A 27,928-nucleotide genomic window follows, 5' to 3' on the forward strand; every position below is an offset into this window, starting at 1 on the left:
CCAGGTAAAACTAAGTTGATTTTTATTGAAATGTCTTACATTTTCACATGGGCAGGATCTGATTTCACACTTGATTTTCAGTGGTTTCTTATATCAAAACGCTGCCAGGGCATATTTTACTTAGTTATGTCCTCATTAAGACTCTTAATCAAACTGCTTCCCTCCTTCCTCTCACGACAATGAGTCACATAATGCTTATTCATATTGATCGGACCAAACTGACGTAAATCTGTTTTTGATGAAAAAAAAACCAAAAACCCAGACATTCCTTGGAAGGCTGAGAGGACGACGGATAGCACGTAGGAGGCTGCACGTGAAGCCCTGGTCTATAACTTAAATTTGTTTTAAGTGGCTCTTTGTGCCGCTCCATACTTCTGGAAATGACTTTTTCAAGGGAAAATAAACCAAAAGACTGACCCTGTAGTCCACAGCTGTGGTAAGTCTAGATCTTGCGCAAATCCACGATACAACTCCTGATTTTTCTGTCTGAAAAATGACTTTAGATACAACAAGTAAGTTGAGCAGTGTTTGTTATATGCTGAATTGATTCTGACAGACGCACTAAACAGCCAGTCTGCTGCAGAGACTGACTGTTCGACAGAATGCCACAATCAAAGCAACTGGAGATAGAACTGGCCAATCTTTAATTTATCTCCATTTGCCTTGAAAAATTAAAATGGGGCCCCATTTTTTCCAACAGATAAGTCAACACCAGCTGAATATACGCTTAGTTTTCACTTTATTATATACATCTGTACAAGCTAATACAAGCCCATACAACTGTACTGCCATAGAGTATTTTTATGATGCCTTTTTAATTAGTTTTTTTTTTCTTTTTGTAAAGGGGTTAATTACATATAGCACTGATGTTGTAGTGAGTCCAGTAAAACACAACCTTAAAACATTTTTTTTTTTTTTTTAAAAAAGGGTGCAGTATGTAAGAATTGGCTACTTGTTGAATTTTTAACTCAACCAATAGGGGGCAGCATGTCACCAAAGTAACCACTAACTGTTGGCTAGTTGGCTCAGTAAGCTGTGCAGCTAGCGATCCAGATTGGGAGCACCAAGAAAGTGTTGGTGTTTACAATGTTAGCACACATTTGGACCAAAATTCTTAAGTATTGCGCCTTGGTAGTAAACATATCTTATTTACACGTCACCAAAAACTTCATACAGATAGATGTCATGACAGGTGTACGTAATAAAGTTGCCACTGAGTGTATATGTCAGACCAAATGGCTGCAAAGGCCGACTGCTCCAAAAGTTGGGAATCAGCACCTTCCACTTGTTGTTTCTCAGGGTACAGTGTCTAAGTTCTTCTTCAGTGTTTACCGTTTCTTCATGGAATGAGACATAGTTTATTCCAGTATTAATGTCTCCTGCAACTGAGCTCCAATCAGGAATTGTACTCCGTGGATGCAGTACCAGAAAAGTATTTAATTTTTGGCAAACAGTCTAACACAGGTTTGTAAACAACTTTTCCCTTGTTGAAATAAAGACTTTTCATTGAAGCCGTTCGTCCATCCACCAAACTAAATTGGTATAAATGTTGAAAAGAAAAGAAAAATGCTACTCTGGAATCTTTCACTGCTCTGCAGAAATTAAACTGAGAATCAAATAATATTTGACATAATAACACAGATTCGTCCTCTGGTGGATGACAAACTTTGGCCTTTCTCTAAAACAGAAACACAGACCGATTGCCGCAGGAAAAAGACGAAGAGGTGGGCGCAGTCCTTTCCAGGGTCTAGACGTCAACCATTCTGGAAAAAACAAGGATCTTCTATATCTCCTCAATATAGATCAGGTACTGTTACTCCAGCCAGGTTGATCCTGAGTGCTCTGGCTGGTCAAACACTATAGCAGCTTTTTTTGTTTCTTTTTCATATTTCTCACTTTTTCTCCACATTTCTATGTTTTTCTTTCACCTGTCACTCCACATAAAGCACAACCATACAAACACATACCCTCATACGATTTGTAACACTCCTTCCAGACTTGACATCCCTTCCTTTCTCCATGCATGCACACACGAACACACACACACACACACACACACACACACACACACACACACACACACACACACAACCTGTATCCAGGCAGTTATAGTTCCTTTGTGTAGCCTGTGGACCCTAAGGGTCGGCCCGACTCGGCGTTTCCGAGTGTAAACACCTTAAGGCACCCATAATGCACCGTGAACACTAAACACTGTTGGTGCAGGGAAATACTGCCCCCATTGACAGGGGATCATACACCTTTAGTTACCCCACCCTTACCACCCCATGTCGCCATTACAACTAAATTTACAATCCATGCACACGTACAGTTGTTGCTTCTCAATTAGCTTAAGTGATTTCTCCGGCCTGTCTCATTTCCTCCCTACTCAGCCTCAAATTCAGCAAAGACAGCGATGTGCTGAAACAATGTTATCCAGTAGAGCTTTATGAAAAGAGAGGAAATGAGGCAGGAGAGACATCTTTGCCAAGTGAGATTACATAATGGATTTTGCGTGCAAAATGGCTTCACAAAGTCAGAACACATAAGGCCTGCGGTAATTTTTTTGCATTGTTTTCAACAAAAGATAAACAATATATCATCTGCGGACTCTTCCTTTGCACTACGAGTCCCAAAATAAATAGATCTCCCTCTTTTTTTTTTTTTAACTTAAATACATTGTTAATATTTTCTGTGATGCTCAAAAATACTTTTTTTGTTCTTTTTTTTTTTGCCTGAAGATAAAGTCCTTCAAAAGGTTAGAAGAGTTTAAGTTTTCCCCCCAAACCCATTCACACATGCAGGCAGCCCCTTCCACTTGTCCAGTGGCATGAAATTCCACAGGAGCTCATTGAGAAAAAATAAAATAAAAGAGAAAGCAAAAGATGGGGGGGTTAAGTCAAAGTGGATTTTCAAGATTGCAGGCAACAATGAAGCCAGTGGAATCAAAGATCGGAAAAGAAGGAAGGAATGAAGAAGGATGATGGAAAAGGAAATGGGAAGGGAAAAAGGTGGGAGGGGTGGCTGTTGTGCGGGCAGTAACTGAAGGGGTGTTAAATAACAGCCAGTTGGACACCCCCTCCTGGTTCGTCACTCCGTTCTCAATACTGATCAGTGAAGACGTGTACTGTGCTCTCAGCACCAGGACTGGGCTCTGCGCTGGTCAAAATCAGCTATTAGCCGCTTGATGTGGGCCAACTTGTTGTGCAGGTACTCGCAACGCTGTTTCTCCTCATGGTAGTTTGGGCTGCGCTGTAAAACAAAACAAAGCACACACACAATTAATATCAGACTCAAGCTGTCATACCAACAGCAACTTCTGCTGTGGTTGAGAAACAACATCTGAAGTTTGTGGTCGATAAAAACGTCTATATCAGATATACTGCAAGTCTATATCACCACTTACTTGTTTCATCTTTTTGTACTCTTTCAAGACTTCTTCTTGCACCTTCTGTGAAATTCAAAATAAAAGAGATCATGATCAATGAGGAGATCATGACTGAACTGTCATTTTGGGTGAACATATCTTTTCAGAACACTGACACTAATAAAAGCACATCACTCCCCATTTCTTGTGTAGTTGGACAATGTTGCACAATTCAAAAGTGTCTTCAACATTGTATTATCTGCTATAAACAAATTAATCAACAAACTGATAGGAATACCACTACAAGGACTCAATGATACCACAAAGGTACTTAACCAGCTTCCCTGTGAGTTCAAGGAAATTACGGAATATGACATCTAACATAACAGTCAGAATTATACAGTATTTGGATAAGAAACTGTCATGTGAACATGGTAACATCAACTTGAGTACACAGTGACCTGGTGTTCTTTGGTGCCAGGTGCCAGCTTCCGGCACTGGGCATCCAACTGAGTAAAGCGGCGGGTGATGTTCTCCACACGGGCGTGTAGCAGGCGGTACTCATCATACTCTGCATTGAAGTCATCCTTGTAGCCTTGTCGCTGGTCCATGGACACCAACGGTATGTACTTCCTGTAAACAAAGGAGTGTAAATATATCATTTAAGAAATGATGTTTTTGTTGTGCAAGACCAGAACCAGCATTCCTCCATGAGCAAACCCTTCAATCATTGCTAGTAATGACACTTTACTAAAGGTCATGATATTTAGAGAAACATAGGAACCATTCTGAACAGTTGAAGTTTTTCATTTCTGATGTGTGATGAATGACATGCTCTCCGCGCTTGTTGCCACTGACGTGTATAGTGCAAAACAGACTACACAAATTTAATCTGTGTTTATGCTAAATTTCCTGTGTTCCAATTCTCAAGTTTGTGTCTGAGCTCAACACCCTGTTTAATGAGTCAAATGGTTAAAAATTGAAATGAGACACCTGGAAAATAAAGGGGGTCATGCTGTGGGAGAACAGAAAATTTGAGGTATAGCAAATGTACTCACACTACATAGTCAGGCGTCTCAATTGTGGAGGAGAATTCGGTGGATTGGACTGGCTTCTCTTTATCTGAAGAGTCTGCGGAGAAAGAGGAATATGTAAGAATATAAATACAGCACCGACAATCCAGAATAGATGGTATCAATACTCCTGCAAGCCAGTGGCCAGTAAATAATTTAAGTAAGAGCTCCTGGATTATCAGCAGTTATTTAACCAAGTAATAGCATATTCTTGACAATGACTTCAACACAGATGGTGAAATAGTGTGTCTAAAATGCTAATAAAACATTGTCAACTTCAAGGAACACCAGAACTAAAGACAGTAGAGCAAAGAGGAGCTTAGATCAATGCACCAGCATGTTCAGACCACATCCAGTGCATGAACATAATCAAAGATCAAACTATGATTGGGCGGCTCTGAGAAACAAGGCAGAGATAAACACTGAAACACAGCGAACAACAATACAAAGTCTGAAAGATAAAACTGGCTGGAGGCTGCAAATTTGGACAGAGGAGGCATGTGAGTCACAAGACATTAAAAGGCTGCTTGAAGCGGAGAGACCAGACAAACACACACACACTCACTTTTTTACACATTGAAGTTGCCAATGAAGCAAGGTTCTGTAAGTTTGACCCAGATTGAAATGTAATGTTGATTTGCTACTACTTTCAACAATATTTTACTAGTCTATTTTATCACTGAAAGTGTCTGCATTAACTATCTTAATATATTTTATTCTCAAATACGTTTGACTAAGCGAATATGGCTCCATTACCTCTGTCTAAGTAGTACTTCAAATTATGTGCATGTCAATAATAAGCTGTATTACGACTAGCAGTACTCTGAAGAGACAAGTTCTATCGAAAACACTGAGTTACTGTACTTGATTTATGGCCATTAGGGGGCAGGATAAGTACGGCTCAAACAAACATAGCCTGGTGTTAGCAAACAATTATATATCTCAGCATCTAGCCGACAGAGCAATATATTCGTCCCATAGGGCTTTTTCACAACTGACAACTGAACGCATCTTTGTAGGAAAAGACTGAGCGCTACTCACAACACTGATGATAACTGTGTTGTAATAAACATTGCGCAATACCAGTACCCCCCACCAGGCCTATTGGAGCTGTGTTTTTGTAAATGGATTTATTTTAATTTCCACTGAGCATCTTCTAATTCCCCAACCAACTACTGGGAAAAAATGCCTACATTTGGCAGCTGCATGTGTAACCCTTGTCAACTTCATCAGTCTGCCATCCAATGGGCAAGTAGCCTACAGTACATTTATCAAAGACTGTATGGTAACAACAGTTTAGTCTTATGGAAGAGTGGGGGCTCTTAAATCAACAACAATAAACTACATGAGGCTAAACTGCTCCCCATAACTGCTGCCAACTCTCTCCGAGTTTGACACAATGAACTCTCTGAAATCTCTTCTCCACTACATTTATAGTTAATTTAATCCCCTGCTGATATAACAATATAATAGAAGTTAATAGATCTGTAAAGACGGTCCCTCCACTGAATTAAAACATAGTGATTCAGTAATTGACTAAAGAAATGATGTTTTAAGTGAAGTGAATGAAGTGCTGAGCATCTGATGGTAACTTGAAGTGTGTGTGTGTGTGTGTGTGTCCCATGAAAACTCTGGTATGGTCAATCAAGTTTCAAAACGTGGTTGATCAGTAATGCTGATAATAAATTTGAGAGAAACAAACCTTTAGCTTTGTGAGGATTCTTATCGATAACTTCTCTACTCGCTTCCTCAGCACCGCGTCTCTTTTTGACTCGACGAGTCTCTTCGGCCTGCTCTGCCATGTTGGGAGGACTTCTGCTGCCACTTTCCGTCCGTTTCCCTTTCTCCCTCTCTCGATCCTTGTCTTTGTGCTTCTTGGATTTCTTTTTATATTTCTTGTTGGTACTGCTGGGCAAAGGGGGGCTGGTGATGACAGTGGAGGTAACTGTGAGTGAGGTGACAGGAGGAGGAGGAGGAGGAGGAGGGAGAAGAGGAGGAGGAGGAGGAGGGCTGGGAGAGGCGGCTGGTCTGGGGATAGGGACGGGGACAGGATGCCGATAACGGTCCTGCGGGTTCCTATCAGAGGCAAAGGGGCTAGGTGACGGGTCTCTGCAGGAGGAACTCTGGTCCATGGGCAGGTCCTGGGTGCCACAGCCCTCCGGGGTGCTGGGTGAGTTGGAATTAGAGGCCGGGCTGGGCTGCTGGTGAGAGGGTGCAGGAGGGTGGGACGAGATGGGAAGATGGGTGGGGGGGCCTGAGGCGACGTTGGAGGGTAGGGACGAGCGTTTAGAGCTGGGGCTGCCCTCGTCCTCACGGCGGTCAGAGGAGGAGGAGGATGAAGATGCGACTGCCCCTCGGTTGCTGAGATGGGAGATGCGGGCTTTCTTGGGTGCCAAAGGATCAATGAAATCAAAGTCTGGCTGGCGCTTCTGGAGGTAAACACACAGATTTGAGCTGAAAACCACATGTATCATTGTTTGGTGGTTATGTGTGTTAGTGTGCATCTGTTCAGTTACCTGGGGGGACGTGGGAACACTATCTTTGGGAGGACTGCTTGATGTGAGGGTCTCAGTAGGAAGACCTAATTTACTGTTGAAGAAAGAAAACAGTGCGTCAGCAGGGAGTGGTGTAACAGAAGATATAGAGCAGGTCCTGCTTAAGAAATTGTACTTCTATAAAAACAATGTTTGTAGAGTTTACTTATTTTAAACCCTCAGCTCATGTAGTACACAGGAAGTTATTTTCACACACCCTTCATTTTCCTTCAAACAAACAGCAGCTGGACATGTGCCAACAGAAACAGAGTGCAAGCAAGAAAACATGTATGTTAACAATGCAAGAATCTGCTTCAGAAAGTAAATTTAGTCAAATTGTCAAGCCTCTGGGATACACACAAAATGGTGATTTAACTAAATGTAAACATGACTGTTAATTGTTTACAACAAAACTCCACAAAGTACCTTAAACTGAATACAAATTTCTCTGAAGAGATAAAATCTTTGCTTTTTAAGACCAATACAAATCTCATCTACCCACAAGCCATTTAAATAACTCTGTAAATAACATAAATACCTAACAATATGAAGCAACCAACACCAGCATAAATCTACGGCCACTAGACTTAGCTGATAAGGAACAATAAGACACAACTGTGTAGTTGTAAAACCTAGTTGTGTACTACATGAGCTACTGATAGACTTTGAAATGCTTCACTATTCCATTACCATCACCATTAAGTAGGTCACCCTCAGTAGAATTTAAAAGTTGCTAGTTTTGTACTTAACAGAACACAACAGCTTAGGTTACAATGTGTTCAAATGATTGCAAGTTTTGTACACAGATCACCCTGAGCAGAGAAAATTTAATGAAACACTGGGCGCCACTGTAACTAAAAAATATATAATGTATATATTTGACAATAGTCATTGCACTCTGTGAAGGACAAAGAAGCAAACTGTGATAACAGTTATAACACCCCTCTCAGGTGGTATGTTATCTTGTTTAAAGTGCTTAAATGTTGGTGTAATTCCACATAAAATCCAAATGCTTAATACAAGTAAGAATGTAAAGTGTCGGTAAAAAGGCTAATGGGCCGCTTCAGTACCGAGCCAGAATCCGGTCAACCTGGGACTTCTCATCCTCAGAGTAACCTGGCCAGTCTCGCTGGACATCACGATATATAAAGTCCTTCAATGAGTATGTGTTGTCTTTGGGGTTCAGGTTGGCCACCTGTTTCACACACACAGAGAAACACAGACCGTTTAAAAAGTTATCTATGACAGCATGAAAAGTATACAATATGTACAGAAACTTCACATTTCCTGTGCTTGCCAAACATCTGTGCATGCAAATAGTGTTTAACGATTATGTGATTTGTTTCTCGTCATGATGAATGAAGCCTTTGTTCTGCGAACTGGATTTCCTCAGGCAGATTTGTATACCTCGACCTAATGTTTAAGAAAGGCAAGTTGGTCTTTGACATGGGAGCTTGAAGAAAACCCATCTTAGTGTGAAATAGCTGAAGATCAAAAAAAAAAAGTTATTGCTGTTGGATTTTTCTGTTTATTGTTGGATATTGTGAGTGTCAATCACTGGGTCATGTCAATTTTAAAAATAAACACTTCATAGTACCTGTTGCAGGGTGGATCCCAGTGAGTTTCGGTCCTTCTGGTTGATACCGTCCCGCTGCAAACGGCCAAGCACTTCCAGCTTCTTGTAGGACTTCAACGCCAGAAGGTGGATGATGCGGTCCCGGAATGGCCGCTGAGACACAGGGTTATTTGAGAGGCACTTACGAATAGTGTTGGCTGGGTTGATGGGTGTGGAGCGCTTGCGCTCTGGGACCACCTCTGGGTTCGACAGTGCTGGCTTACGGATATGGACTTGCTTTCCTAAAGACAGAAGTTAAACACAGTGTTAAAGCCTCTTCTTTCTGTGACCTTCATCATCGGAAATGTTTGTGTCATCAAATTCTTTCACAAAAACAAACCTGCTTATCAACTTTAGCTAACTTAATGAAGAAAGTCTCATATCTACAATCACCGCCGCCCAAACCTCAAAGCAGAGAAAATCCCTTTGCCATTATTTTTAGATGGCTACAAACATGGCATGCTTAAAAAGAAGCTAATAAGCCAGGACTGTTTCACTAAAAACTGGATCAAAGAGAGTGTGTCAGTGAAACCTGGCCGGAATATTTGACAGATTGAGTAAGTTGAAATAGTAAAGTCAAAACCAAGTTCTACTAGAGAGTTGGAGCTGAATATAAAAAGGGTACACAAAGTGAAATTCTAAGCAGTTCCTATCATGTAAATGTGAATCCACAGTATGTAATTTCAGATAGTGGTACCTCAATCAACAATGAAAACATAAGATGTGATTTGTTGATGTCATGAGGTGGTGTGTGATCATCAAAGTTGCAGTTTTCATTATTAAACAACCACCACTGCCAATGAAAATCTATGACTATGACTGAGCAGATATGACCGTCACAGACAATTTAAGGTTTCAAGGTTTTACACACATTTTAATGAGGCAAGGAGGTCCAGTAGTGCTAATGGTAATGCAAAATACCATCAGGGAGTCTGTCACAAGGGGGGAGACCAGCACTAAACTACGCTGTCTGCTGGACAATTCTCTTTATCAGCTCAGACTTGTTTGGAAAGCTGATTTAGAGTCTGGAGTTTAGAGTCTCTCAGACACCTCTCGGCTGTGTTGCTGAGCCATATGCACAGTCATGGTGCTTGCACATATCCTTATAGCCGTTCATGTGCATTATGAAATTCTAAAGCTCTTGAAGAGATCGAGGTTAAAGAGAGGAAGAGAAAGGAAAAACTCCTCCCCCCTTTCTCTGTCAAAGAGCAAGAGACTCAGAGAAATGGGAGGAAGTGTAAGTTTATGCTGCAGGTGAAAAGCTTTTGTAATAAGAAATAATCAGTTGTGCATTGAGAGCTTATGCAGAACAAGCGTAGCAAGGGACATCAAATTCCCAGTGACGAGGGTTGTACAGCTCTCATTGAAACGATACAGGCCACAGACAAAGATGAAAATACGAGTTACAGATGGTTACCTGAAATTAGCAACCTGTGAAAACAAGAAGCTAAAGGCCCCTTTTGCATTAGTAAATAGGGTGCTCACTCCAAACCAGCTGCTACAAGCCCCAGTCCCACCCCCTTTCTCAGCTGCTCGTCTCGTTTCCCAGTTTCTATCTGGGCCAGTATATGCAAATGTATCCCCAAGGCCCAGAAAAACAGGCCCGAGGAGGTTTTCACTCGTATAGATTCTGGTTTAACTGACAAAATCTTTGACAAGGAATTAGATCGCATGGACTGCCTATGACTAGATTAAATGTCTACATTTGGATAAAAAGTGTCCCTTTCCAAACTAAAAAAAAACATGGCTGTCTGAGACCAAAGTGCCTGCTATGCATTTTTTTTCCCCCAAGTGATGAGACAAATTATATACAGGGAGTATTTTGGAAGAGAAAAGAGAATTAACTTTGTTGAAGTTTGAGTGTTTTTTAAATTATATATTTATCATTTATAATAATTATGTTGACAACATCAGATAACCTACCCAGGACATCTTTAAACAAGGATAGATGGAGACACCTGTCAGATGTTTCTACATCTACCAAGCTTTCTTTCTGCTTTAGTACATAACCAAATAAAGATACATTTCAGTTTCATGTCTCTTACTTTGCCTTATATCACTCATACATTCAATCATGAGAAAATTTTAAATGTCAAGGTGTTGGCTGCATAACTGTTGTTTAACATCAACTTTAACAGATATTTTAAATGTAAACATTGAAAGATTTCTCAATGCCCACCCGTAGTATTGATACTAGAGACAAACAGTGGATGTGTGCATATGAATAAACAAGTTTGTTTTACCAGCCAGCAACATTCGACAATTCTGCACAGACAGTGCCTGACCAACTCAAATTTACTACCACATGAGCAGGATATTTTGTGGGACAGGATATAAGCCCCATGAAGTCCAATTTTCTATATATTGTTTTAATCAGTTAATCATTCCGAACAACAGTCATTAGGTTAAGGTTAGATTAGGTTTTATTTTAGTATCATAATAACTTCCTTGTTTACTCACCGAACAATTTCATAATACATTTGGGCTGCTGCTGTCATACTGCTTTGTATGTATAAAAAAAGATACAACTTTTATAAACTAAATAAAAACATTGGAGCTGCAGTTGGCTACAAACCCAGCCAAAATGGGAGAAACAAATAACTTGTAAATACTTTTTGTTTAAGGCATTTTAAATGCTGGTTAAATGTTTTCATGACATGTTCTGACAGTACATCTATTTTTCATATACACCTATTGGCTTAATTCATACAATATCCCTCAAAGTGTTAAAGACAGACCATCATAAAATTTTGCATTTGTAGTGGGAGACTACCTTCCTTCCAATTATTCCACTATCTGACTCTGTGACTCCGCTCAAAAGTTAAAGTCCAAATCTGAGGAGAAACGGCTCTGAGACTAAGTCCAAAACCAGAGGCAAGACAGCTCAGAGACTAAGTCCAAATTAGAGACAAGACCGCTCAGAGACTAAGTCCAAATCAGAGGCGAGGCAGCAAGTCTTCAGTCCAAAAAGGTGTTTATTCCAAGAGAAGTTATAAATCCATGAGGTACCCCGGGGCAACTGAGAAATCTCCCCCGATCACCCTCTTTTATACTCGAGGTCAAGGTCACCAGTGCCCTCCTGGACCACCCCCCTCGTCATGATCACGCGAGACTGTCATCTTACTATTCTCATTTTTGTCTGACTTCCTTAAGGCCTACAAAGTGTCTCACCCAGGCCCCTATCTGTGGCCTTGGGTGAGCTGTAGCTGCACCTGCTGCTCCCCCACTCCTGCCTTTATTATAAAGGGAGCATCAGACCTTGGTCTTTCATCAGGCTCAAATTCCCTGTTAATACAGAACTGCAAGGTGTATTCTCAAATCAATTTATATGCATGATCCTGACCCTGTTTGTATTTGCCACTACACATTCAGGGTTGCTCTGTGGTTTTGACCCAGCCACACCACTTCCATGTGATAAGAGACTGGGTGATGCTGCTCTTCCTCTGAGGTTTCCTTTACTGACATGCTCCTTTTCATCTTAGTCTTGATGATCTTAGTGGAACTAAAAAAAAAACATGGTACCACTATCATTCAGTGCGAGTGGCTGTAACATGTGGGGCAGTTGGCATCAAGTTTATCTGTTTGTTGGGCCTGTGTTCATCTTGCAATTGTCTTGACTTTGTACATCAAGTTTATATTAAGACCAAAAAAGATGCTTAAAATAAGTGAGGCTGGCAAAGGGGAGGGGGGACCCATTGAGCAAAAGATTACATCATCATGTTGTCCTGCACATCCTTTGTCCTACATGTCCCGAGTTGGATAAGACATAAGAGTAAGGCTGGAGAGAGTGACACGCCAACTTAGATAATCAAGATTACTTTTCCTGCTCAGCTTGCTTGTCTCAGTCCCAGCACTGGGCGGCGCAGTGGACAGGACACTGGTATACATGCATTTCTGTTTGTCATTTGGAAGAGAAACATTACAGTAAGTCATAAATGTTTGCTGGTAATAGACAGTGTTGGGGGTGATGTGTTACAAAAGCAACACATTGCAGTAATATATATTTTGTAGAGGTAACGGAGTCATATAATGCGTTTTTTTTTCAGTAATGCAATACTACAGCTTCTTTAAAAATCCATGCACACCGCGCATTACCAATTGTGTTTCATATGACTAAACCTATGATTAAAAATATTTATTCCTATCTCATAACATATCAGACTGATCTTCTGTCTGCATGCTCAACCCTGTGTCCAAGGCCATTCATTTATTTAAAAATATCTATGTTATTTAATGGTTGTATTTGGGCATTTTGTCAAAAGTAATTAAATACAAAATAAGTAATTTATTATTCTACGCAGAGAGTAATATTGTAGCATAATGTGTTACTTGAAAATTAATTAATACTACATTTTGAATGTAAGTTGCTCAACACTGGTAACAGATGCTGAACACAGGCAGCATTTAGCGCCTGTACTGTGACATTTTCTATATCACTTTGGCATGCTGTGTGTCAATAAAACAGAAATAGCTTCAACTGCTACCTTTGGCCCTTATCAGTCAGACTGCTAACCTGGAAAAGACTGCGATGGCAAAATGGCTTAGTTAGTCGCAATAATACTTTGAATGGAGACAGGCTGTCAGCTTTCACCTATTCAGTCAGTTTGAAAAGAGAGGAGAGGTGATGATGGGACATAAAGCAGTGCTGGTCTCCAGGGATCTAACCTGACATCTGACTACTGCAGGTGGAAAAGTCAGAGTGCAGTGAGGGGCCTTACCTCTGTACTGGCCCCCAGGCTTGATGACTTTGGTCCCGCGTTCACGTGTGTCCTCCACAGCCTGGGTCATACGGTCCCGGGTCACCTGGTAGGAGTCATTAGTAGCGCACACTGTGACCTTGTCCTGTACTGTTGCCAACAATGCCAGGTGTGAGGCCCCTGAGCTGGAGACAAAGAGGGAGCATGAGAAAGAAATGTGAGGCATAGAGGGATTACCTTCTAGCAATGTGTGGTAAGACAGCAGCAGATGATTCAGCTGACCAGTGATTACCTCGACACATACTGATGGATGCACTCAAAGCTTCCCTGAGGGTTGTCCTTGCCCACATTAGACAGGTAGAAATCAAAATTTTGGAAGGTGTCAGAGGAGGAGTCCGTCTTAGGAATTTTAATACGCTGTAAAGAGATGTACACAAAAATTATGCACAACAAAATTAACACCCCCCCCACCCCATCTACAGTTCAGTGCCTGCACAGTGTAATGATACAGTGTCTACATCTGAGCTATGGGCTTTGAAAGGAAGGTCTCTGATGTCTCAGCAGCTAAGGGGAGGCTGTATGTGAGTCATGCGCATCATGGACAACAAGCAGTGTAAAGCAATGTTGATAGATTTCAGATGTTAGCGTTTGCCCCTCTGAACAGTCCAACAAACAGTCTGCATCAACAACACAACTTATGTTACCAATTCTAAATAGTTACCTCATTAAAATCATGTAACATATGCATTGTGCAATCACAAGTTAAAATAAATCTTCTGGGCCATGTCTAATTGCCTATTTTATACTGCAATTTGCAATGTATTCTTATTATATGAATAAAGCATTATCTGATCACTAATTTAATAATAAACTGTTAAGTTTTTGATAAAACTAAATGGTCCAATGCTGGTGACATAGATGAGTTAAAGCTGATTAAATTGACCATGTAAGTGTTTTTATTTGTGATACACTCGTGTGGGGGCATTTCAATAAGTAATGGCTACAACACAGCACATGCAAGCAAAAGACGAAATAGTAGCTAAATAAATAACTCTTCATTAATGGATGCAAAATTACGCTTGCTGCTAACAACGGGACACAAAACAAGGGTTTTATTTATTACGATTGGGAATTTACAGCATGGGGAAGAAACACTACTTACCCCCTGGAGTCCCTTGAATTGTATTGTTGGCCGCAAAGAAGGTACATTCTGAAAGAGAAGAATCAACAGTTTAACACTTTGGAAATGTGGAGGATTATTGGGAGAGAAGCACCAGTTGGATGTGTAAAATAGAACAGCTACACAATGTTGTTGAATTTAGACATTTCTTTTCTAAAACCTGCAGAACATGTTTCACTATTTGACAGACTCTTCAGGAGTCAAAGCATACAGTTGCAGAAACAGCCTTAGGGTCCTGTCACACTTAGCATTTACAAAACCTAGTACCAACAAGAGTGGGCAAAATGTTGCACTTCAACATGGGGTCTACTAAAATGAAGACTACATAAACGAAATGACTTATGTGTCTGTGACAAAAATAACTATGCTGTTATCTGTTTCCATACAACACAAAATAGAAAACCTGAAGAGCCAGTCAGACACACTCTCATTTTCAAACTGTGAACCCATTAACAACTATCTTGTGATATATAAAGAATTTGAATTGAAAATATGTCTGATGCAGGACTGCAACTGAGGATTATTTTGAGCACTGCCTAATGTGCAATTTTTTTTCTATTATCAAGGAATCAATAAACTAGTCAATAAAAAAAAATTAAAATACATTTTATTTAATTTAATCTAATTTCCAATTGCTTGTTTTAAGATATTCAATTTACAATAACATTAAAAGAAAAAGAAGCAAATCCTAACATTTGAGCTTGGATAAATTTGGCATTTTGCTTAAAAAGAAAAACCTAAATTACATTCTGTTCCATTCATAATATTCCACTACTGGACTGATGCATACTGCTGAAATCATGGGTGACAGTCCGCCACAAATACTTGATGACCGTCCACTGGCTGCCAACATTCAGCTCTGCATCTCTTAAGCTCTTCAAAGAAACCATGTGAGTCAACTTCACCTGCATCTTCTTTTAAGTGGTTAAGAGGTGGGTGGTAGGTAGAAATATTTGCTTTTAGGTGAATACACGTAGTGGAACTTGGACAATAGTCAAACACAGCGGGTAGTTTCATGAGGATATTTTTGACATGTCTGTGTTTTGTGTAGGTGGCTACTTGAAACAGAGTTGACAGCCACAAATATGCAGTGGCTGCACAAATATGCAGTAGCTCTGGTGCAGTGCAGGTTAGGAGGCAGTCTACAGCTTGAGGTTGTAGCTTGAGTTACACTGACGCTGGCAATATTAATACAAAAGCCCCACTGGTAATAAAAATAACCATATAAAAATTAAGTTTATGTTTAGTATTGAAGAAAATTAAACAATGACCCCAGCCTCTCCTATTCATTTCGGTATTAATAGAATAGGAACATGAGAGGACTCACTGCTTCTTTACATAGCCAAATCATAGACTTGTGAAATGTTCTCGTATGAGTGAAATGTGTATTTTATCAACAAAAGCTTGTCTGCATTCCTGTGGACTTTAAAGGACACTTTCTAACTCATACATATGACAAGAGACACATCATTAAGTATACTTTTTTTCCTGACTAAAAAGCCCATGTCATGGTTGTTAAAGCTAAGCTACTCCAAGCCACTGACTGACTCCCTCCCCCACTATCCATACACTCACTCAGTCACTCACACACCAACCAGTCCTCACACACACACAGAGTTCTGATCACATTTCACATCACCACAGAAAGACAAAGATAGCCAGCTTCCATAGTTCGATGACTGGTTGAGCTACAACACACATTACTGAGAGGGAGAGAGACAAAAAGCAGGCAGTTTTGGCTGCTCAGTCAGCAAGAGATGGCAGGCTGCCGTTCAATGCAGCGTACCGACCAACATTACCACATCCAATAAGGTTGTAGCATGGGCTGTCACAAAAGAATTCATTCAACTTAGTGATGACTCGGTCTGCCAGCTGTCAGAGACGGACTAAATAATCAATTTAAATTGTGGTACATTTCAAACACTCCACACAGGATATCTTTATTGTACAGGGCTGAACGTGAAAAACTTTACATACTGGGGTGCGAGTGTGCTTTACATACTGACACACACACCATGTGCCATAAAAAGCTGTCACAGAGACCTCTGAACACTACAGCCCCATGCTAAGCTGCAGTGCATCAGCTCTGAGCAGAGCCCAAGCCCAGGCAGCATGTTATGTAACGGGGTTGTTGTTGGCAGGGTTTCCATCAGGTAACTTGGCTACAGGCCCCTGCAACTCAAGACTGCATTGGTCCGTCCAGATTAGTTCACCTGTGTAGCGCCTCAACAAGATTATGCCATTTGCAGAGTTCAAGAGTTATATTTAATCTGCACAGTTATGCAGTGCCCTATTAGAGCACCTAGTTTTAAAAGCTCCTCAATGACCAGTGGTGTCAGGCTCCTGGGGTGACATGCAGTACAATTTAATGAAATAGTTTGTTGACAGCCAAAAGAAATACATGAATATATTGTATTTTGAACAAAATGACATGTATAGTAAGAGAAAACCTAAGATATAGGATGATTTATCATAGGTTTTGATGCAATCTGATAGCATATGCTGTATATTTGCAAATGCTGGCCTTCTCATGCAGCTTGACATGGGGTATGCAGAAAAATGTCGGCAGTTTGGCTAACAAGCCCCAATTAAATGTTTGTCTCATGTAAACCTTTTGAGGCAGCTGCTCGTATATACATCCTGTGGCTCCAGTGTGGCAGCTCCTTTAACTGCAACACTTCATGATTAAGTTAAATGGCTATAAAGGGCTGAGCCTTGCTGCGAGATTCACATCTCTGCGAGGCTGTGCTGTTGCCTTTTCCCTACTAGCTAAAACTTCAAACCATATGGTAAGCTGCCTAGTCACCGACGGGCTTCCAACGCCACCAACTTACTTGTTACATTTAGCTTCAATTTATCCGTGCAATTTCCACCCTGCCCCTGACGCCAAATACAACGGCGTCGAAAGAAAAGTTCACGTTAGTAAACTAAGGTTGCATGTTAAAACCCTCGTCTTGTGAAAACTTGTCTCACGACGAGTGTGTGAGTCGATATAAAATGACAACTTTCCTAATTTGGTCAAAGCAACATTAGTTTGGCAGGAGAAAAAAAAAACGGAATTGGCTGGCCAGCACAGCACAGCACAGGGGGCTCTGACTAACCCAGCTAGAGCTAATGTGGCTAATCAGAGTGTCTAACTTTACCAACAGGTTTTCTGCGTTAAATGTCATTTGTCAGTTCGAAAAACCTGGCCAGAACATAAAGCCGAGGCCTCATTCACCCTGTACGGTTGATTAATTTAACGACACAAGGTCAGTATAATCAAAAAAAGAAGCAGAAAGTTGCTCTGTCAAAAGCTTAGCTAACTTTGTAGCTTTAGCTGTGCGTGGCAGTTGAGCTTCCCCAGCTGAGACGAGCTGTGTCAGCCCGACGGTCCTGGCTCGTTTTTTGACTGAAATAAACGCCCGTTTTACTCACCATACACTTTTGGTGGCTCTCTATGGCTCTCAGTGCTGTCTCGGTCAATTTGACGTGTAACACGGTGATTCTGTCGGCGCTCTGTTGGCCACAATTTAATCCGTACCTCCCATCCTCGGAGAGCGCCGCCATCTTTACCAGCCCTCCACCATCGTCCCTTTGAGGCTGGAGCATTTAGCAGCCCAGGCTCCCTGTGCTCGCTCTGGCCCGGGGAGGGACTACAGCTGCTGCCTTCAGGGCTGACAGCACTGGATTGGTCTTGACTTGCTAGCTTGTTAGTTTGTCACTTTCTTGCCACAGTGAAGTTATCATACAGCACGCATTATATATATTAATGTGCATGACAAGTGCACCTTTTAGTTTACTTCTGCAAGTGCGTTTTACTGGCCATTTGTAGAACCAGGGCTATGTGTCTATAAAGGTCTTTTCAAGCTGTAGTTATTCAAGGGCACATTCTAGTAATTACCCGTTTCTGTCAGCTCATATCTCTCTCTTAAACACACATATGTAGTTGTGCCACTTCTTGTCAAAACGGCCCCGTCAGCTGTGTTGTGCTGACATGGTTGAACTAATTCTAGCCCACTGGATCGGTTAAAGCGAACGTCTGCAGACTGATGTTAACCTCGTCTTGTTAGAACGCAGTTGAGCCGACACTGTAAGGAATATCAGCAGAATCTTTGTCATAGATTTCTATACTATATTCGCATATACATTCAAAACGTTTGCCATATATTTTTTCAAAAGAACCCCCCAGTTTATATCAAGAAATATATGGCAAATGTTTTGTAAAACCAAGCAATTTGTTTTTAATCTCGTACTTTAACCACTTTTGGAACTATACACCAACCGTCACCCTAATTCTCATGATATGGTAGAGTCAGCTGGGAGCATTTTTTGGTAAACGGCTTTGCCATTAAGCTGGTGTATATAATCATCCTCATGTGGTGCCTTTGATGATATAGGCTGTCATGTGACATCAGCACAATGGGCACAGTGGTGTCCCCCAGTGAGCTGCACCTCCACTATCTCCCAGTGTCAGTCCCCTTGACCTGGTGATTAGGGCTGCATGTTTTGGTGTGGAGCAGCCTCGGGCTGGGTGGGGAAAGGCCTGTGTGAATCCAACAGATTACCATAGCTCTTCACCCCACCCGTCAGCCTGGCGACACACAAGCGCAAACACACACACACAAACACACATCAACACTTGAGAGTTTTTGCCATGAATCCATCAACAAATTAACTACACAGATATTAATTTAAACACACATTTTTCTGTAGAAATCATTTAATACAGTCAGAGTTAACCTTATGATTATCCACTTCATGTATCAAACTATAGTTAAATACAACTTTGACAACTTTGTCCCAGAGCATTACATTTCCTGTACTGTCTCTTGGTTTTTATTATGCTAATTTTAAATACTAAGACTGTTTTGTTCCAGATGCACTCTGGTTTGGCTGACAGGTCTCCTGCTGTGCAAACATTTAAATAACGCCTCTTGGGTGGATAGGGTTAATTGATTTGGGGGCTTTTGTGTTTACAGACATATCTTCTGATGGACAAACACCCTTTGTTTCAGGCTAAACATTAAACACAGGGAGACTATTACAATTACTAACCCCTGACAATTATCTTTCAAATGTGGCTGAGATATATTGTCACATTTTGTTTTGTTCAACATGCTCATTCATGACTCTCTATATTACACTCCATTACAGTTCTGTGTAATTCCATGAATATACTTCTACCTTACAAATGGCTTTGAATAACTACAGGGGTTGATCATTAATATGTGTATTATTTGGCCAGGCTCCGATTTTGGTGCTAATCAGAGGCCCCATGTTTCAGGATCTGAAGACTGAAACCAGTAACAGTAAAGACTCTCCCTTTTCTCTCTCCAGATCAGAGGGTTTACATTTAAACTTTGCTGTTTTTTTCCACACTGGACTGCTTCTTCTTATGTGACCCCTTAATGTATTGCTAATGAAGTAAACCCAAACAAGTAGTTCTACCTCCCACACCCACTGAAATCCTTTCAGCGCCCAGTCTTTAATCATCAGTGTAAATATTCAGCGGTTGATTTTGCATTAATGTAAATGACAACAACACCAACCTCTGATCCCTCTTGCTAAACAGTTCCACTGAGTCATTTTTTCTCTGTTTAAATCTTCATGTGTCATATGTGGGCAACTTTTGCTGGAGAGAGGCGGACTGAACACTGTCAGTGTGATCAAAAGCATTTAATTCAGAGGCAGCTGGGCTTGAAAGTCCGATGCCCACTGATATTACACTGTGTAACATATCTTGGCCTACTTGGTTATTAATCAAAGCATCTCTGTGTTTAAAATGTGGGGTAGATATAGCAGATATGAAACCTATGGAGGATATTTTCATGAATTGAGTTCTACATTAGTTCAATATCAAAGTTAACTTTAAAGGTTGGGTGTTTACCACAAAATGTTAAAATGTTGAAAACTTAATTGAAACTTGAAAAATTAACTCCAATTCCACAGACCATGAAGAAAAACATATCGATAAAAGTTCAGATGCCTGTGTATCGTGTTTCATGGATATCTACTGAAGTTAGTATGCTAGCCAGTTAGCAAAGCAAATCGCCTGTGCTAGCTGTGGAAACTCCAGCGCTCCCCTGGTGTTCCAAGATCCCAGTTCAGACGTCTAGGTGAACAGCTAACAGAGCTAACTAGTGAGCTAACTAGCAAACAGCAACTACAGTTAGCAGCAGTTAGCGGTTATCCAACATTAATTTTCTCATACTGACTATTGCTGCAGCAACACAGTTCAGCCTCTGTCTGAATGATCCGTTAAAGTGCTTGTCTCTTTAAGGCCTCCTTCCCAAAAAGCCCTGCTCTGATTGGTCACAGGCCTGAGGAGGCGTCACCCATCTGCCATTTGGCAGCAGCCCTGCCTGTGTTTTAGCAGCCACTGCTGTGCTGGGGGCGTGGCTCAGGTTGGCGGCTATATAGTTGTGACATCACAACCTTGGAATCACGTCGGCTGGTTTGAAGGCACCTTTAATATGTAAAAATGTACGCTGTTGTAATAAAACTGAATTATTGTGTATGGTTAAACACAGCTTAAGTAAAGGGGAATTAAATGATCAACACCTACTTGAGACTGAGTAATTGCCCCATCTTTAAAAAGTCTCCAGCAGTTTGACTTACCTGTGGGTGACCTGTAATTGACACTAATAAGCAGGCATGGCAGAGGCACAGTGGCTCATTAACTAACAGTGTCGCCTTACAGCAACATCCTGGGCCGGAGTTTATCCAGATGCTGCAGCTTCTTCCCTCAAAACAAACACATGCAGCACAGGTGAGCTGACGACAGAAACAATGCCTGATGTGAATTTCACTGCTTGGTTTTTGGCTGTGGATGTAGAAAATTATTTCATTATTTCTCTGCTGACTGGCTTATGATGAACAGGCATGATTTACAGCACAGAGAGAAATACAATATCCTTTGCTAACTGTACCACATCAACTTTTATTAAAGTATATCAGTGATTAGATAATTAGAATAATCTCCACCATTGTTGCTGAAGATCTAGCCTAAATGGTTGTTTTGTTATAGGTTCACCATCTATCAGAGCTGTCGTCAGCGCCACCTAAATGTATTGCACATCTCTTAACAACTGAAATGACTTTGTTTACGCAATCATACATCAGTCACTTTAAATAGGCCTATTCATCATCTGAATGTCTGTGGAAATTAGCTAACGTTACGTGTCAGTGTCAGCTAATGGTTAAGGGCTGTTATTACTATGTTGTCTTTATTGGCTGATTAGAATAAGATTATAACCAAATATCAGAAACACCCCCCCAACTTAACTAAACAACAACAAAAAAGACTAAATGGCGGAAACAATCTGAGGGAAAAGGAAAAGTTCCACTTCAAGCTCTTCCTCTGGGAATTTTGGGAACATTTGGCTAACGTTAACTGATGGATTAGGAGTTTTGTTTCAGCTTAAACTGACAAACACAAAGACATAAAGTGTGCTGACCAGAGATTAAGTACTACAAAGCGCCCCCCCCCTATACACACACAGGCCTCTGATGTGCCTCATCCTTGTCTTCTTCATCTTCACAAGGCAGATTTATATGATCTTTCAACAAATTCATTATCAAGATCTAATAGTTGATTATCTTATTCTGCCGTCTGTTATGCTGCTGCCCACAGGTTCCTAGACCACCAGTGAACCACATGACAGGGATTAAACCAATAATTCTTTAAACTGCTTTGCATTGTGGCATGACAAGGGGCACTCAGCATGGATCGGGTAGTCTAAAAGCCAAGATGACTGAGGTATACATGAAATACAGCAACCATTCGGGAGCATCTGCAAATCAAAATTATTGAGCAGTTTATTTTATTTCTCACATACACACACGAACACACACACACACCTGTGTGGTCAGCGGAGGGAAATTGAGCATTAGTTTCAGAGGATAATCCGAAGTTTACCTCCGGCTTCCCTCCACGTGGCGATCTGGCCCTGAGGACAGATTCTGTTGGCAGTGAGAAAAAAACATCTGCTGCTGTTTAACCCTCCCATTAAAACACACGGAAGAGAAAAGAGAGTGTGAACGTGGGAGCGTGTTTGTGTGTGTGGCAGACTCGCAGACAGCCACCAGCGCCGGGTCATCTGAGTTTACAATTTACTCCAATTCACAGTCGGGGAAAATAGCAGTTTTTAAGGGAAATTTACATCAATGCATCCTGAACCAGTTTCATTGATCTCAATTCAGCTATAGCTTTTGCTAAAACTTAAACATGGCAGCTCACACCACACGTGTGACTGCATCCCTTTCTATCAATCCCCCCCCCTGCCACCTGGTATTTAAAGACCTTGAAACAGCAGCTCTTCCAGTTAATGATTGGCCACTGCGGGGGAAAGTGTGCACTTACACTGTTGACTCTTATCGCTGCTGACCACAAAGCCACTGGAGCAGTATCTCTGAGGCTGACATTAATGGAGAGGACAGTGCTTCGTTTAAAGAGACAGCTCAATTTCTTTTTGCCTGCTGTGGAAGAGATATCAGACAAACAGCGACGCTCTTTCAAACATATGGGTCTTTAATTGAGAACAGATTGTGCAGTTTGCCTCTGTGATTGGAAGCGACATTTATTAGCTAATAGAACAGAAAATGAAATGGGAATCTCGAGTTATGAACTGAATAACGATAACTGGAATATGTGCTGTCTCTCTATCTGGTTCCGTCATCTGCTGTCCTGTCAGAACACCATTTGCTAAATATCAAGCAGTTCTCCTCCAACGGGACATTCAAGATTAAATAAAAAAGTCTTTCTTCATGTGCAATTGAGCCCTACATTCATACTTCCCTCCCTCTTTTTAGATTGACTCAACATTTGTGCTCCTCTCTCTTCTGTTTGTCTAAAGCCTCACACTGCCTTCCCAAAGAGAGCAGCCTCTGCACAGGAACATCAGCAGCCAGGGCCGAGTCCCACCAGCTGTACTCTGGTGACAGCACGCAGGTCGGCCTGTGGTTGATCAGGTAGCGGTTCAGGTAGCTCTCCTCGAGGCCCCGGGCCACCACCCCATTAGCCTGGTCCTGCAGAATAAGCAAGGAGCATGCTCGAGCCAGTTTGTACATCTCAGAAACCAACCCTCCGTACAGCTCAGAGGTGTAGTAGTAGTCCCCTTCGTCTTCCTCCACGTAAGCCGATGAGAGCTCTTCGGCTTCGTAAGGAAATGCATTTCGTGGCATCCCGTAGAGCTCTGGGTGCAACGTGGCCACTAGGTGTCCAAGGATTTCCTCTCCCACTGGGGCCACAAACTCCTGATCGATGTCAGCACAGAAGATGTACTCAACCTCGCTGCCGATCGGGTTCCTGATGGCGTCGGCAAGCAGGGACATCCTTCGATGGGCCAACCTTTCCCAGCCAGGCAGCTCTGCAACCGGAACCACCTTCAGCTGTCGATCAGGCCCCAACTCGATGGGGGGATCCAGAGAACGGGGATTGTCTGTGAGGATGTAGTAGGTGACCGTCTGTCCAGGGAGGAAATAGGTTTCAGCAGAAGAGAGGAAACGTCTCACAAACTTGGCATATTTTCCAACCACGAGGGCCAGCAGACCTGTATGGATTTCCCGTTGGGCGAATTTGGCCCTACGGACAGCTGAGTTACGGGCGTCACCCCACACTAAAGGAGCACCCCAAGGTGTTTCCAGAGGAGTTTGTGGCACTGCTGCCTTGACAATGGTCTTGCCTGTCGATAGTCTTCCCCTGTCCTTTCCCAACGCATGAAAGATAGAATGCGGTGACTTCACGCCGACAGCCTCTTTACGTCCATGGAGGAAGTCTAAGGAAACAAAACATACCTCAAACCATCTGATCCCAATTAATAATATTCAAACTCCTTTTCAACTTCAAACACATGTCTGCATGTGGAATATTTAGAGGAGATACTGCATAGTTGTAATTTATCATCACAGATATATATATCATTGTGCAATTGTGTTGTGGCACAAGGGAAGTAGCCGAAACACGTTTCTTCTGTTCACTTACATATGATAACAGACAGGAGGAAACAGTACAGGAACAGTTGTATTCTGGTCACTCTGACCGCTCCTGTTGGAAAGACAAACACACAGTTGGACAAGCATTTAAATGAAACTTGTACAAGCTGCTTCAACGTTTCCAGTCAGCACATTTTACTGAAATGTTCCTTGGAATCCCCGGCAGGTAAAAAGACCCAACCTTATAGGAATGAAAAGAATGTGCTGCGCAAGAAATATTGTTTCTTTGGAAGTGTGGCAACCGGTGATTGCATCAGTAACGTAAACTCTCGAGCATGTTCCATACTAACCTGCTACACACTGCATAGACATGTAATGTCTGTGGGCTATATATGCATATATAGAAATTAGAAATAGAAATAGAAATTTGAAATTAGTTGATTTTTTTTAATCTTTATTGTGCAATAAAATATGTGAGGCAGTTGTCTGTACAATGGAAACATAAGACATACATATGTGTGGTGACGTTTTTGTATTATTGAACTTAACTAAAATAGTCATAAAAATAGGTTCTGGTTAACTACTGAACAGGAGTGGAATGTAAGAAAGTACATTTCAAGTACAGTAGTTAAAGGGGCTCTCTGTAATCATTTGTAGCAAATCAACATGTAATCATCACTTTTTTATTGGCCATAAGTGAGCGGATTGTACCGTGACATGAAAAATGAGACCTTTCCCAACTCTCTCAGTTGCCTACAAATGCCTGTGGACAATTTGTTTAAGTTGTTTTAATACTGCTGGACTGTGGATTTCTCTGTGAAGGACTCAGGTTGGGTTTTTCCCGACGACAAGTAAAAGGACGTGACTTTATGCATGTTCCCGACGGCCTTGTCTCAGTGCCTCTCCCCTCTCCGCTAACATAGAGCAACAGTAGCTAACTTAGTTCAGACATGGAGTATGTTTTCAAAGTACTTGTACTTAACTTGAGTATTACCATCTCTCTTTCTGTATACTGAGTTACTGTTACAAAATCTGAATCAACTAAGTTATGATGCATTGTTATGGATTAACATATCATATTATATAAATTAGCAGTTGCAACAATAATGCATTAATAACTACGATCCAGTGAAATTGCCAATGTTAATGATGACTTTTGTACTTTCAGGTTATTTCAATGCCCATTCTATTGTACTTTTATTTAAGTAAGAATTTGAATGCAGGACTTTTCCACCAGTGATATTGATGCAACAAGATTTTCACATAGAAGACATCCTGTTCTTTTTTGAGGAAGTTAAGTGTAAAGACAATATGCAGGAGATAATATATCAAATGGACGAGCATTCACTGCTGGAACATACAGCATAGTGAGACCATATCACTGAACCTGATTGAACCCAAGTCGAGGCACGTGTTAGTGAATCCAGATGTTTATCTTCAGATTGTCCACGTCCATTCCCCGATTGTGTGCAAGTTCCTCAACCAGCCGAGACGTCTGGGATAGCTGCACAAAAGTTCTTGAACTGATCAAGGACTTAGTTTTTCCTGACTGGACATATTTTTACCATCAGACTGCTAATCGAAACCTTTACGAAAGGCTTTACAAAGCTCTTTGGTGTTTGCAGTCCAGCCTCTCTGGCTCAGTCGAACTGAGCTTCAAGCAAGCACGTACAACAGTCACCAAATCAATCCCAAGTGAGGGTGAAGCAGCCATACATGACACAAGCAGAAGAGGTGAAGCAGTGGCTGAGGTTGCACTGACCTGAGGGCGTCTTGCAGAATGGGAACAGCGCCATACCGTGACCTGCTGGTGGATAAACACACAGAACTTTCTTTGAGGTCACTATTCTTACCCGCCCCCCCCCCCCCCCAAAAAAATCTCGCACTCTGGCTCTCCTCTGCTCAGTCTGTCTCTTCCTGGAAATGTGCTGTTTAACTCAATGTGTTTCCACTGGAGATTATTTTCTTACCTTGTCCCTGCTTTTCGCTCTCTTCTCCTTGCTTTTATAATATTTCCACTCCCTTTTTTTTCCTCACATATCTTCTTTCTCTGCGCCCCCCTTCACTTCACCCCTCAGGCTTTATACAGCGTTTAGTTTTGGAGGAAAACCAAAGCAACCAGATGCTTGGGGAATCTGGGCGAATGGGAGGAGCTGAGGAGTGAGGAGAGGACGCAGGCAAGAAAAGAATACGATGGTGAAATTACACATGCAGTGAAGACAGAAGTTGATACTCACATTCTTTCCTCCGGCTCAGGGTAGATTGTGGGTAGCAGCCGCTGCAAAGTTCTCAGGAGAGCCTCGATCAATGCTCACAGTTTCCTCAAATTCGTTCTGCTTGCAGATAAATGTTGGCGTACTCAAGTGTTTGAGGATATCGTGCGGAGGAGAGCTAGTGAGGAGAGTTGGAAGGCAGCAGACAGAGATAATAACTGTGTTATAAACCAGGCTTCATAAGGTCACGTCAGCAGGGGGGTTGTGTTGTAGTGCCTTCTGTCCACAAGGTGGTGGCAGTCAACAAGAAATATAATAGAAGAAGTTCTTGCATGTTGTCAATGAACACCAGGAGACAACACACACATAAAAGAGGCTGTGAAATATGTTGATTCCATGTGACAAAAAGTATCTTTAAAGGCGTTGCTGGAAAGATGATTGTGTCTTTAATGAATAAAAAAGGCCTCAAAGGGATTCCTGTCATCTAGTGGCTGAACTCCACCTTATGAAATTTCTCACGTGTTGAGTTATTGTGTGTGTTTCATATTTGTGTGACCTGTCAAGGCTACGCCAAATATTAAAACCTCAATTTTTCACAAACTTGAGAATAAATAATTGAGAATTTTAAACATCTGCACTGATGCCTGACCGAGGGCAAACACATTGATGAATAAATAAAAACCCTGACAGCCTATAAATACATATTTCCCAGACACTCTACGGCCCTGCCAGTGGCTGTGGGGCTGTACTTATAGCACACATTAGCACACTAACACACTCACAATGACAAGCATGCTAATATTTCAGAATATTCGCTGTTTAGCCCTAAACAGATGGAACAGATGGGGATGTAGCCAGTCCAATCCGCCAGGCTAGACTTTCACAAGGAAAGGCCTCGCTAGCTAATGGAGGAGAGGCTAAGCTAGCTAATGTTACAGCTCAGCAGGGGAGTACGCCATTAATGTTTTCACCCCGCGCTGTCATGAGAATGAGCTTTTCTGGGCTGTTCAGTACAAAGAAAATACTTCCTACATGAAACTGTGGACGCGACAAGGCACAACAAGGCGCGTGACATCTAGCGACCTTATAGGCCGATAATCTCCACAACCGATATCTCCAGAAGTCCACAACACACACCCAAATCAATCTAGATGGATAAACAGCACCAGAGGTAAAAGAACTATATTTTTGTTTTTATTTTGGGGATGAAAAGTCCCTTCGGATAGGCGTAAGTTGAATTTATCTGTGCCCGCTGCTTATGTTAACGGCAAAATCCCCTTTTTACACACGCTCTGATGATTTGTTTTTTACAAGATTTTAAACATCGTGCAAAAAAA

General features: G+C 41.5%; 2 protein-coding genes and 1 long non-coding RNA gene across 8 annotated transcripts; 1 reads left to right on the forward strand and 2 right to left on the reverse strand.

Moving 5' to 3' along the window:
- Nucleotides 1-2: 2 nt before the first annotated feature.
- On the reverse strand, nucleotides 3-18,128 carry ell2 (elongation factor for RNA polymerase II 2). The gene is made up of 12 exons (XM_037100949.1): nucleotides 17,881-18,128; nucleotides 14,446-14,493; nucleotides 13,576-13,700; nucleotides 13,305-13,468; nucleotides 8,569-8,828; nucleotides 8,042-8,166; nucleotides 6,954-7,026; nucleotides 6,140-6,866; nucleotides 4,423-4,495; nucleotides 3,826-3,997; nucleotides 3,404-3,448; nucleotides 3-3,249 (listed from the first exon to the last, which is right to left on the reverse strand). The coding sequence occupies exons 1-12, from the start codon at nucleotides 18,052-18,054 to the stop codon at nucleotides 3,133-3,135; spliced, it is 2,103 nt and encodes a 700-aa protein (XP_036956844.1). The 5' UTR covers nucleotides 18,055-18,128; the 3' UTR covers nucleotides 3-3,132.
- Nucleotides 16,976-23,435, forward strand: LOC119021039. Its single transcript, XR_005075466.1, has 3 exons — nucleotides 16,976-17,252; nucleotides 21,146-21,214; nucleotides 23,301-23,435. It is a non-coding gene; the product is annotated as an uncharacterized LOC119021039 (long non-coding RNA).
- Nucleotides 22,441-27,714, reverse strand: LOC119021038 (globoside alpha-1,3-N-acetylgalactosaminyltransferase 1-like). Of its 6 annotated transcripts, none has more exons than XM_037100952.1 (5): nucleotides 27,624-27,714; nucleotides 26,349-26,769; nucleotides 26,141-26,185; nucleotides 24,428-24,490; nucleotides 22,441-24,221 (listed from the first exon to the last, which is right to left on the reverse strand). In XM_037100952.1, exons 3-5 carry the CDS (start codon nucleotides 26,172-26,174, stop codon nucleotides 23,263-23,265), a joined length of 1,056 nt encoding a protein of 351 aa, XP_036956847.1. In that variant the 5' UTR covers nucleotides 26,175-26,185; nucleotides 26,349-26,769; nucleotides 27,624-27,714; the 3' UTR covers nucleotides 22,441-23,262. The 6 variants fall into 6 exon arrangements, with proteins under 6 accessions (XP_036956847.1, XP_036956848.1, XP_036956851.1 ...); XM_037100953.1 differs by lacking the exon at nucleotides 27,624-27,714 and having other exon boundaries at nucleotides 26,349-26,513; nucleotides 26,616-26,976; XM_037100956.1 differs by lacking the exon at nucleotides 27,624-27,714 and having other exon boundaries at nucleotides 26,141-26,182; nucleotides 26,616-26,976.
- Nucleotides 27,715-27,928: the final 214 nt, after the last annotated feature.

Source organism: Acanthopagrus latus, chromosome 6 (assembly GCF_904848185.1).
Source record: "Acanthopagrus latus isolate v.2019 chromosome 6, fAcaLat1.1, whole genome shotgun sequence".
In the NCBI taxonomy this organism is placed as follows: Eukaryota; Metazoa; Chordata; class Actinopteri; order Spariformes; family Sparidae; genus Acanthopagrus; species Acanthopagrus latus.

What these genes read in the sequence shown, in the direction of transcription:
- ell2 (XM_037100949.1), bottom strand. Translation starts at nt 18,054, where the DNA reads ATGCTCCAGCCTCAAAGGGACGATGGTGGAGGGCTGGTAAAGATGGCG. An exon ending in AGAGCCACCAAAAGTGTATG is followed by an intron (nt 14,494 to 17,880) that starts GTGAGTAAAACG and finishes CTTCTCTTTCAG; the next exon opens with AATGTACCTTCTTTGCGGCC. An exon ending in TGGGATCCACCCTGCAACAG is followed by an intron (nt 8,167 to 8,568) that starts GTACTATGAAGT and finishes TGTGTGAAACAG; the next exon opens with GTGGCCAACCTGAACCCCAA.
- LOC119021038 (XM_037100952.1), bottom strand. Translation starts at nt 26,174, where the DNA reads ATGGCGCTGTTCCCATTCTGCAAGACGCCCTCAG. An exon ending in ATTCTGCAAGACGCCCTCAG is followed by an intron (nt 24,491 to 26,140) that starts GTCAGTGCAACC and finishes TCTTTCCAACAG; the next exon opens with GAGCGGTCAGAGTGACCAGA. An exon ending in CCTCCTGTCTGTTATCATAT is followed by an intron (nt 24,222 to 24,427) that starts GTAAGTGAACAG and finishes TTGTTTCCTTAG; the next exon opens with ACTTCCTCCATGGACGTAAA.